This window comes from Pogona vitticeps, chromosome 1 (genome assembly GCF_051106095.1).
Source record: "Pogona vitticeps strain Pit_001003342236 chromosome 1, PviZW2.1, whole genome shotgun sequence".
Lineage (NCBI taxonomy): Eukaryota > Metazoa > Chordata > Lepidosauria > Squamata > Agamidae > Pogona > Pogona vitticeps.
This window is the reverse complement of record NC_135783.1, coordinates 259,616,822-259,628,949: the sequence shown is the minus strand read 5'-3', so window position 1 is coordinate 259,628,949 and position 12,128 is coordinate 259,616,822. Positions and strand designations below refer to the sequence as shown.

Sequence of the window (12,128 nt, the reverse complement as noted above, 5' to 3'; positions counted from 1 at the left end):
GACAAATTCAATGTAAGAACATTAGCGGAAATTGAGCCAATAATATATAGTGCCTGTATACAAATCTATGATGTGACCATATTTTGAATGTTGTGTAAAGTTGTGAATAACTGCACCTCAAAAAAAGGATGTTGTAGGGATAGGAGGCATACAGAAAATGGCTACCAAAACAATCAGCTTCCCTGCCAAGAAAAGATTCAATGCTTGTGGTTCTTTAGATTAGACAAAATGTAAGTATAATGTGTAAAAGTGTATAAAATTATGAACCATGTGATGACCCTATAGTTTTCCCCTTCCTCATGCTACTGGAGTCTAAGGGCATCCGATGAAGCTGTGTGACAAGAGATTCTAAAGAGATACAAGGAACAATTTTATCATATAGCACATAGACAAATGAATTTGCTGCAAGGTACCATTCTGTCAACCAACTTGCACATCTTGAAAGAATGATTAGACAGCTTGATGGAGGACAAAGCTAGCAGTGGGTAGTAATTATACTTGCCATCTGTCACCTCCAATATCAGAAGGTAAACTTCTCAGATGCTAGGGATCACAGGCTGATTGGGGGGAGGGGGGGGAGAGACACTGCCGTGCTCATGTCCTGCTTGTTGGCTTCCCCAAACTGTCTGCTTAGCCACTGTGGGAACAGAATGCTAGAGACCAGGATAAGCCTTGGGTCTGATCCAGGCAGGTTCTTCTTTGCTCTCTGTATGATCTGGGTAAAGAAAATGAGTGACATAACATAATAACATGGCTCCACTTATGCAACTGATGTAATTTTTCTCTTCATCTTTCCCTGGCCTCTTATATTTATTTCAGTCCTGGTGTATCTATTGCCATACCATGCTGAAGGAACTGACAGGTCTGGCTTTGTATTGTGAATTGACAGACTTCATTAGACAGCTCTCTCAAGCAATAGATAAAAGCTGACTAATTCTCCACTAAACTGCCAGAGAACAAATACAGTACTTAACAGCTACCAAAAAGTTCAAGTATCAATTATTTTTTAAAATGATATATATCTTTACAGTTTTCACTATATAAAGCCCATGGCATATTCTTCTCTTCATTACTTTTCCCAAAGTATCTGGAATACTGTATAAACTAACTAAAATAACTACTGAAATATGTATGAAACAAGTGTCACACCAAACCAGCAATGTCTTTAGACACAGAGTTGGAAGCATGTGCTTGCAGAAGAACTGTTCCACGCACAGAGCCACGTATAGGATTTCACTGTATGGGGCCAGGACAGTGGTGGGAGCAATGACAACTCATGTATCTGAGATCCCTGCAATTAGGTCAACAAGTAGGTCAAGAACACTACCCATAGTAAGTGAATCCACAGGTCAACATGTACAGTAGATTTGGATCAATGGCACCAAAAGAACATGTACATATTAAGAGAACGTGGTAAGGCTTACAAAGCTATCCAGGTTATCACTTTGTGGCCCACACAAAGAAAGGCATTGTTGGTCATTTTTCATCATGGAATAGAAAGCATGATCATAAGAAATGTGCTGCTGTTTTTTCATGATTCATCCATGTCCTTTTCCACACATATTCAATGTATTGCCAGGTCATGTCACTATAGACAGCAAGTTGTTGCAAGACAATGTGCTGTATTATCCCAATTACAAAGTATCACATCATTCAATAATCTTACAACATAATATTTTGTACTGTGCCAAGGCAGTACAGTAAGAATATAGCCTTCCCTACAACCTTTTGTAAAGGTTGGTGACATGGCAGGCATCCCATGCACAGTCTATTGGTCTGACATTACACTTCAGACACCACAGATATGTCCAGAATTTGGTTGACAAAACAATCTGTCTTTGTTAGATGGTTCATTTATCCTCTTTAAATCCCTCCTCTGGCTTCCCAATCCATCATAAAACTCTGTCCTTGCCTTTCAAAGTCCTCCATGGCCTTCTTTGCCGTTCAGTTTTCTACTCGCATAGCGTGCATATCTCCATCTGTATTTATTTCTGCTCCAGCTCAATCAACCTGAGTTGTCCAAAGGAGTGGTTTCCAATGTTCACAATATACAATTCCCATAATCCCTAGCCAGAGTTCTATCACCAGTGTTGATGGGATCTACATGTCAACAACATCAGAACTGTCCTAGTGTATTAAGCCACCGATGAGCAATATGTGGTCTATGAGCTGCATATACCCTTAATATTTTCAAAGCTCCCCAGTGAAAAGGCTTTCTTTTAATAAAAAGTCCCTTTATGCCCTTTTGCAATGGGGGGGACAACTTTGCTATGGTTTGAGAGGCTAGCATCTGTGGGTTCCCCCCCCGCCTCACATTTTATCATTTAAAAAAATCAGTTGCTAAAGTGTGCAAGAGGTCCTTTTCAATTTTTTTAATTGCAGCATTCCTATTTATTTCTTTATTTCTTTATTTCTTTATTTCTTTATTTCTTTATTTCTTTAGTTAGTTAGTTAGTTAGTTAGTTAGTTAGTTAGTTAGTTAGTTAGTTAGTTAGTTAGTTAGTTAGTTAGTTAGTTAGTTAGTTGCATACTGCCCAAATTAATGCCAAGCACTACTCTGGGTAGTTGACAATAATCCCAAACAAACCCAATAAAGTAAAACATCCCATAACAAACAAACAACATGCATTTGGAGTTTCACTTATATAAATGTTGTTGAAAAGTGTCGAGGGAGATAAATGACCTCTGAGGAATTCCACAAATGAGGATCCACGGTGATGGTAACATGTCTCAAAGCTGAACTCTCTGGACACAGCCATCTCTGCCTTTAAAAATGCCACCTCTTCTTCCTTATTATTCTTTTTGCCTGGAATTTCTTGTCAGAATACTGGTATACACCACCCCTCTCTTCTTTTGGTTTTCTTGTCAAAATGCCTCTTTTTCCGAAGACTTTGACATTATCCCTTATAGTCCAACACCTACTGAACTGAATGCATATTCTTCCCTTTGTTTTGTCTTATTTAGAACACCCATATACCATACTTTACACTGAATTCAAGGTTTCGCAGAAAAGTATTAAAACAGTTTTTTTAAAAAGTACAGACGAAGTCCAGCCTTCTATCTTCCATCCATCTATAGCATCTCTCCTCTTCGGTCAAATTTTTGACTATACACTAAAGCTTTACGCTTGGAAAAGTTAACTCTTTTGGGCTAAAGCTCCCAGATACCTTATCATCACCACCATAATGGCCATGATGGCTGGGCAATTCAGGGACTTGGCAGCCTAAAAAATACATTTGTCCAACTACGCAAAACTCCTGAAATAACCAGGAATTCAGCCAGTTAAAGCCAAGTTCCATTTCAGTCCTGTTTCCAGTGAAATTTTGACTCATGTTCATCATGATTTCCATCAGTTTGTGTCTGCTTCTATCAGCATTCATTTCTGTCCACTTATTTTTTCTTAAAAACAGCATTCCGAATCAAAATATTTTCTGTTGCTCTCAAATTAACAAGGGTGTTCACTGTTGTTTGTACTGAGTGCACGAACAATATAAATCCCAAATGGTGCTGACATTTCTACTGTGAGTGGTTGACGCCTGGGAAATAACAGAAGGCCATGGAATGGCCAGCTCCACATCCAATTAAGAACGGTTCTGTTGAATGAAAGGTCTCAATGGGCTGAGGGGTGCAAATGTTAGCTTCTGTTCCATTGCCACACATCCCGTGTTCATTCCAGCCCCAAGAGAAACACTGGCCATCTAAGAGAAAAGAAGAAATACTTTAATCATTATACTGGAGTGGCAGTTAATACAATCTTACTCCTCCCAAACACAGCTGAACTGAGCAATTAGCAGCAGCATTGCTGAAAACCAAGAGGATATGCCTCAGAGATGTTTAAAAATTGAAGTTGCCTTACACTAAGATCATTGGTCCACTGAGTTCAGGGTTTCAAACTGAAACCTTTGCAATCAGCTTTTGCCTGGAGACACCAGGAACTGAACTCTGGGACTTTTACATGTCGAGCATGTGTTTGACCACTGAGCAACATAAATTAATTGTTCTTGGTATGTGCCATCAAGTCACCCTCAACTTATGGCAACCCCATGAATTAGAGATCTTCAAAATGTCCTGTCCTCAATTGCCCTGCTCGGTTTTTGCAAACTCAAGCCTGAGTCAGTCCCTCTCGTGTGTGGTCTTCCTCTTCTCCTGCAGCCTTCCGTCTTTTCCAGGATTAAAGTTTTTTTCCATAGAATCCTGACTTCTCATGATGTGCCCAAAGTAGGACAGCCTCAGTTTCAACATTCCTGCCTCCAGAGATAGTTCAGACTCAATTTGATCTAGAACCCACTTGTTCATCTTTCTGGCAGCCCAGTGTATCTGTTAAGCTCTCCTCTAGCAACACATTTCAAACAAATTAATTTGTTTCCTTTCAGATATCTTAACTGTCTGGCTTTCACACCCATACATGGTGATTGGATGTATGGTTGTGTGGATGAACGTGGTCAATAAATTACATGCTGCCAAGTCTATTCCAACTCATGGCAAATCCTTCCAGGGTTTTCTAGGTACAGGGTACCAGAAATAGTTTCCCATTCCTTTTTCAGGAGGTATTCCAGGACTGTGCAGCTTGCCCAAGGTTGCACAGGCTGGTTTTTCTTCAGGAAGGCACAGCAAGGAATCAAAGGCCTGACCTTCAGAGCAAGGGACTCAACTCACTGAGCTATGCAGCCAACACACTAAGGTATACCTTTTCCCCAAAATTCATTAAGGAAATATGCACTGAACCAGGCTGCAAGTCTGTTATGCCATAGCATCCCTCCACAAGATCATAGCCACAGGATCACAAAGTATGGCTGTGGGGATTCCAATTGGGTAAACGTTTTCACAATCAAACATTTTTAAAAAATCAAGCGTGTGATGTGACTTTTAAGGTCCTGATCCAATTCTGCTCATACAAATGTCCATTATCTCCCACTTATCTCTTCCATTACCTCCTTTTTACCTGTTTCAGATCAAGAACCATTTTGTTCATTAGTGGTACTGAAGGTTTGAAAATTCAGTACAACATACTCAATCTCATAAAAAGGAAAGATGACAAAGGAAACTCTTTTAGTCTGAAAAGCAGCAGCTCAGTTTTCTGGGAACTGTTTCAGGCATCATTGTGTTCTTTTTGGTGCCAACGATCAAAGAAAATCTCACTTTCAAACAGAATAACACACACACACCCTTCTAAACTTATGCCAAAGAAACCAAATGACACTTAGCAATAACTGCCTAGTATCAAGTAGATTAGTGCTGCAGGAAAATGCGAGTTCTCAGTTCAGCAAAATACGCTCATATAAGTTCACACTTTTAAAAAAACAAACCTAAATGTTCAATCATTATACTAAAAAAAAAACCTATGCTTACCAAATCATTGACTTAAAACAATGAAGTTAATATTAAGAAGTAGCATCTGCACCAGTTGTATATAGAGTTTTTTTCCCTTCTCTCCTTGAACTCCAAAATTGAATGTCTTAGCTTCCTGCCCTTGCAGGAATCCAGCAAAGGCTGGCATCTCTGCCTACTCCCACCCATGCTCTGAAATGAAATGTTATGGTGAAACATGACAGACTGCCAAATTATGACTGCATCAGTGCAAGCAGCCGTAGAACCATTTGCTACAGAAAGTACACTTTAAAAAAAAGCCACTGCCATTGCTTGTCAAGGTAAGCTGCCTTTGAATGACAAAACAAGCCAGGGAATAACTGGAATTCTGGCTTGTCACGTAGCAGTGGTCTGCCGCACACAACTCAGTTGCTCCCACTGGAGCTAAACACCTCCACTGGTTGTCCCAACAAACCAGAGGAAGAAACCAAAAACAAAGCCTGGATTCCCTCCCTCTCTCATTTCTTGGGAAAGAACAAACCTAGAGAGGAATCTGAGCCCACATTTACACTAAGACATTGAACAAATCACAGAGCATGTGGGAAACAACCAGGTGGTGAGCACCAATACACTCCTTATAACCAGTTAACTTAGGGGCCCTGTGGAATCTTAGTTTGTTATATCATACGACTAATGGCCACGCGTGCAGCTAATATAAACATTCCTTAATATATGTAATGAAATGGTTATTTTACATCACAGCTAGAATGGCCCTAACATCTAACCTAGGTCTTGTGCTGGCACCAGATCTTTTCCAGCTCATGCATTATTTAACCAGCATCTGAGGATGTACAACAGTAGCATGGAAACCAGTTCAGAGACAGAAAGGCCACCCAGTGAAGCAGCCACTATTGTTAGCAAAGAACACTTTTTCTTTTCTTTTTTCTCTTTCTCCCCTCCCTTTCTTTTCTTCTCTTTTTGGGAGAGAGTACAGAATGAATCACTGCTTTAGTTTTCTTTCAGCTGTGTATCTGGAACCAAAAATGGAAAATACTGATAGAGGGGAAATAAAAGCTATTCTTGCACACTAGTCTAAAAAGACTAATCATGCCAGAAATCTATCGAGAAAACATGCTCTGCTTTCCCAACTTCATTCTGCTGATTTCCACAAGCAGAGACTGCATTAGCATCTGAATACATGGCTGGTTTTCCATTAAATAAATTATACTCTGAGTCAAGAAGTAGATGGTCTCCCCAGCTGCAAATTTGGACAATGATATGAATCCACCTTTGATAGAAAGTCTGACGTCCCGAAAGCTCCTCTGTTTTTCATCAGAGAGGTTTGCAGGTGTGCCTTCTGCTTTCGTATCTACATAGGATTTCTTTTCTGGATTTTCAATTTTACTGACATTAACTAACTACACCGCAAATGTGATTAGGAACATAAAAATTACTAGTTTTCTGTTATCATCATCATCACCTGCAATCCAAATGATGGCGGATCATTTTAGGAAAATTTTAATAGCCTTTTCTTTAAAAGCAAGGTTTTCAAAAAGAAAAAAAGGCCTCTTATTGCAATACAGAATTCACATCCATAATGTATGTTTATGACTAGTATTATATATTACTGCAAAGACTGTGAGTGGCCAAAGATGACAGATGATGGAAAATCAGGCTACATGACCACATTGCTTATAGTACTGTAGTCTGACTAGCATCAGCATAAGAATGCCACATATATAAGAAAAGTGTGCAGAGGACGGAATTATGATAGGTTTTGCACACTAATGCGTAGAATACATTTCTGCTACATATATCTGGAGGTTCCGAATGTCATGCCATCTTTTAATTGAGAGCTTCAAAATGGGTTGGCAAGAAATGGCTGGAGAGCTCAATGAACTAGGCATCTGGCTGTCAAACCAGAGTTTGAGAGTTCAATTCTCCACTACAGGTCCCAGGAGAACAGCCAACCTGTGTGATCTTGGCTAAACTGTACAGTCTCGAGGCACCCTCAGCAGAAGGGAATGGTAGACCTTTCCTGTGTATTCTATACCAAGAAATCCCTGGAAAGGGTTGCCATAAACTGGAATTGGTTTGACAGAATGTTATTACTATTGTAAGAACTGCATAATATGCTGAAGACAGTAACAGAGAGCTTGCTTGTATTGTGTCAGCTGGCCAGCAATGAATAGTTGCCTCTTGTTTAGCTAAGCTTTTGCAAAATCCACATCACCCCTAATAAAGACAAAAAAAGCTTCTATTTGCAAATTATTAAAAAAACCAAACAGGAAAAAAACCTAACATTATTGAATTCTATTTGGAAAGGGTTCTATACCCACACTTTTTTTTAAATCCAAGTGTAACCTGTTTTTATAGAGCAAGCAGTTTGAAAATGGAAAGACACTTGACTGTTAACATAATTCTGCTGAATCTAATACCTCTGCAGTACATGAGGCTGCTTTGAAAGGCTGGAGATTCAGGGTTGCTATGGAAACAAGAAGGCAAGTCTTCAGATTGTTAATCCCTGAAGAGCCACCCTGTCAATGTCTTTAAAAACTGCTAATTAAATTTTAAACAATGAATAAGAATAAAATGAATTGCAAACTATCATTTTATACCACTCCTCAGTTCAAATGTTGTCATGTTGTTTCCATGTTGACCACCCTCCAAAATGTCCTTCAATAATCCAAAATATTAATGAAAATCCAATTTGACTCCTTCAAGAGATTATGTTGTGTAGTCTTACACACCAGTTTCCTTGTTTCATGTGACTGCTTCCTTTTCCCACTCATTCTTTGCCCCTAATTGCACACCGTTAGTAAGTAAAGACCACATGTCTTGAATCAATTGTGAGAACAGACTAGGAACCTGACTTAGTTCCAAAATAAAATTAACCACAGGTTTCATAAATTCAACATTACTTCCCTGAAGTGACGGCTTCTGCTTAAAATTGGCTTGTTCTCAAATGGTTTCCCAAGTCTTGTGAGACTCAAGAACTAACAACGCACTTAAATATTACGAGAGATACCAGGGAGGTGCCTGATAGGAAGCCACTGGGCATCTTTTAAAGATCGCATAATCTAAGTTTCGAGAAAGGAACAGAAGGAAGAGACGAAGTGTTGAACAGGGAGATCAGGGTTGCAATCTTCGTAGTGATGTTTCACTGGGCAGCCTTTAGCTTCACTAGGTTTATCTTAGTCTGCCACTCCGGGATGCTTTATACATAATAAACGGGTATGTGGAGATGTAAATGGCCCTAAACTTCTAGGAAGAAAGATCAGATGAATATAGGTAATAAAGGGGGAGGAGAACATTTTCTGTTTCACCTTCATTTTACCCCTTAGTATCCAAAGGAATATCAAGGCTGACCACTGAAGAATTGATGCTTTTGAATTGTGGTGCTGGAGGAGACTCTTGAGAGTCCCCTGGACTGCAAGGAGATCAAACCTATCCATTCTGAAGGAAATCAACCCTGAGTGCTCACTGGAAGGACACATCCTGAAGCTGAGGCTCCAGTACTTTGGCCATCTCATGAGAAGAGAAGACTCCTTGGAAAAGACCCTGATGTTGGGAAAGTGTTAAGGCAGGAGGAGAAGGGGACGACAGAGGGTGAGATGGTTGGACAGTGTCATCAAAGCGACCAACATGAATTTGACCAAATTCCAGGAGGCAGTGGAAGATAGGATTGCCTGGCATGCTTTGGTACATGGGGTCACAAAGTGTCAGACATAACTTAATGACTAAACAACAATAATCCAAAGGAATGGTGCCTCGCCCTGAAATTTTGAACTAAGGCACCCATATCCACCCACACACTCAGATTTCAAGTCATCCTAAGTCTCATGTCAGAGGAAATGCCTAGCCATTGTGATTAATTGCCACAATAATTGTATCCTCATATATAGAGGGGTCAGATTCTGGAGTGACTTCAAGAATTTTGACCACCCTGTACTTCAGCCACAAGACGTATCCAACACCTAGAAAAAAGAACGGCTTCAGGTACAGAAGTTTGACCAGAAGGCCTGTGGAGTGTTTTAGGATCTAAATTATGGCTAAACCCCACCTCACCTTGGATAGCAGTAGTGGGGATGCCAATTGGAAGCCAAGAAAAAGGAATGGCAATGTGGAAAACTTCAGGAGAGAGACGGTAACCCTTGCAACTGGCTGAGACGTAGAATCCAATGGAATCCGTCACATTACATCTACATTCATTGGGGCAAGACAGACATGTTAAAATGGTGTCTGCTCCAGAAAACCAGAGAATCTGCATTGAAAGTTAGATTAGTAACTTGGAAAGTATCAAGGATTAATTGATACAGGAAAAATTCAAAATACAGAAAAAGACTGTAAACGAAGACGATCCTGGAAGCAAGTGATGTTTGTTGGCTAGCATGTGGCTGACTACAGCTAGTTACGGGTTATGTTTTATTCAGGCATTAATAATGTGCAGCATTGTAATGGAGTTGTGATCATAGTAACAAAAAGTCATAAGTACTGCTGCTGCAGACTTTATTCCAAATTTAAACAAATTACTGCTTGCCCAGCTAGAGGTAAAGGTAAAGGTTCCCCTTGACAATTTTTGTCCAGTCGTGTTCGACTCTAGGGGGTGGTGCTCATCGCCGTTTCCAAGCCATAGAACCAGAGTTTGTCCGAAGACAATCTTCCGTGGTCACATGGCCAGTGCGACTTAGACACGGAACGCTGTTACCTTCCCACCGAAGTGGTCCCTATTTATCTACTTGCATTTGCATGCTTTCGAACCGCTAGGTTGGCGGGAGCTGGGACAAGCGACGGGCGCTCACTCTGTCACATGGATTCGATCTTACGACTGCTTGGTCTTCTGACCCTGCAGCAAAGGCTTCTGCGGTTTAGCCCGCAGCGCCACCACGTCCCTTGCCAACTAGAGAAAATTATGCAAACATCAACATCACTCAAGCATTTGCCCCAACCTCTGAGAAAAATCAAGGGAGAATAGAAAAACTGTATGAAGCTGTTATAAAATATGTGAAAAAAGGAACACCTACATTTCATACTGAGAGATTTCATGAGCTAAGATATGTAGGGAAATGAACCTGTGGAGGTTTCACTGGAAAATATGGACTCGGAACATGAAGTGAATGTTCAGAAGAAATGACAGAATTGTGAACTGGAAGAGTTATCAACAACACATTCAAATTACCACCAAGGAGACTGTATACACTGAAATTTGCACAAGTCAGCACTAACAATAATACTGTAAGGGACAAAATTGATAGTAAGGAACAAAATAGAATGTGTTGTCAGTGGAAACACATCCCATAGCACATGTAAATTCAAGTTATAATCCTTCCATCCCTTGTAGTTCACCTCAAATTAAAGAAAGTACAAAAAAGCAAAAGCATAGAAATTGCATAGAAATCAAACAATTAAGTGATTCAACTGTACATGCTAATATTAAAGTGGAGACTGATAAAGGCATAAAAATATTCTATATTCAAATACTTCAGATATAGATGCTACTTGCTCTGAACCACTGGTTCCCAACTTGAGGGATGGACCCCCTAAGGGGGTCGCAAAGTGTTTTCTGGGGGCTGCTGTGTTATTTTTAGTTGCAGTTATTTTAAATTAACTCCCATACATGTCCACTTAGAATTATGGCTCCTCAAATTCAATGTCATTTATTCCCAGCCAGGGGACAAAGGCATCAACATGCAAACCACCACGATAAGCTTCCTCTTTCCTGCATTCTGTTTTCGTTGAAGGTGGAAACCTTTACCATGCTCTCTAGCCTGCTGGCCAGTGTTGGCATTGGCAAAGGAAATGCTGCCTTGATTCCATTCTAGTGCCGCCTCTGGAGCACACTAGTTCCCCCTCCTCACAGCCCCCAATCCTGCTCACTTCTGGTTTCCTAATACTCACCTCAGCCTCGTATTGCTTAAAATCTGGAGTCCGAAAAGAAGCAATTTGTGCATGTGGGTATGTGTGTGACTTTCTCATTCCTTGTTCGTAATAGAGAAGGGAAACTGCAAATCTTGAGTTGTGCAACAATGTGTAGTCAAAGTTCACACACAGACGAGGCACATACCCCTCCTCTCATTTTCACGGTGTGGCAGAATTGCAAGCCCTGCTCCAATGCATTTCCTCAGAAACCAGTCTTGTGGGATTTGAAGGAAGATTAGTGACACCCAAGTAAGTGTGGCCTCATGGCCTTGTCAATTAGTAGCTCAATTCTGTGCAGGTTTACTTGGAAGTCAGTCCCACTGAGTTCAATAAAACTTAACCCATGAGAGGACAAGGGCAAGGGGGGGTTGCAGAAATGTAGCCTGGGGACACAGGTTACTTAGTTATTATAAAAGGGGGTCACAACTCAAAAAAAGTTGGAAAACACTGCTCTAAACAAACAGAGATATTGGTAATATGGATGCCACAAATACTCATAATTTTCTGGTCCTCAACAAAATGAGTGTTTTGACACACTGAGATACCCCATCAAACGTAACCTCAGAGGGAGAAATGAAACTGAAAAAAAGAAGTGGATGACAGATGACAGAAGAAATATGGAAGATAGACCAAAAAAAAGGAGAAATAAAGAGAACATCAAATAGAGAGATTCACACAAGAACTTCCCAAACAAAACTGTGGAAGCCATATTAAAATTGAACTCCAAATGATGTATTGAGATAGAAACCTACAAAAGATCCAAATCTCTTTCAGGGTGCACAAAAACAACAAGAAAAGAGCAGGCATATTAAAAAAAAACCAAATAAACAATAATGTCCACTATGGATGAAGAGCAATGATTCTCCAGTACTTGACATCAAGGGTAGCATCATAGCATGGAA

The 12,128-nt window shown here is 40.1% G+C and overlaps 1 protein-coding gene across 1 annotated transcript in view; it reads right to left on the bottom strand.

Moving 5' to 3' along the window:
* Window positions 1–2,877: 2,877 nt before the first annotated feature.
* SERGEF (secretion regulating guanine nucleotide exchange factor) overlaps window positions 2,878–12,128 on the bottom strand; it is a 127,868-nt gene continuing 118,617 nt past the window's right edge. Inside the window, exon 11 of the mRNA XM_020811344.3 lies at window positions 2,878–3,698. Coding sequence (XP_020667003.3) covers window positions 3,517–3,698 — 182 coding nt within the window. The 3' untranslated portion in view covers window positions 2,878–3,516. The remainder of the gene's footprint in view (window positions 3,699–12,128) is intronic.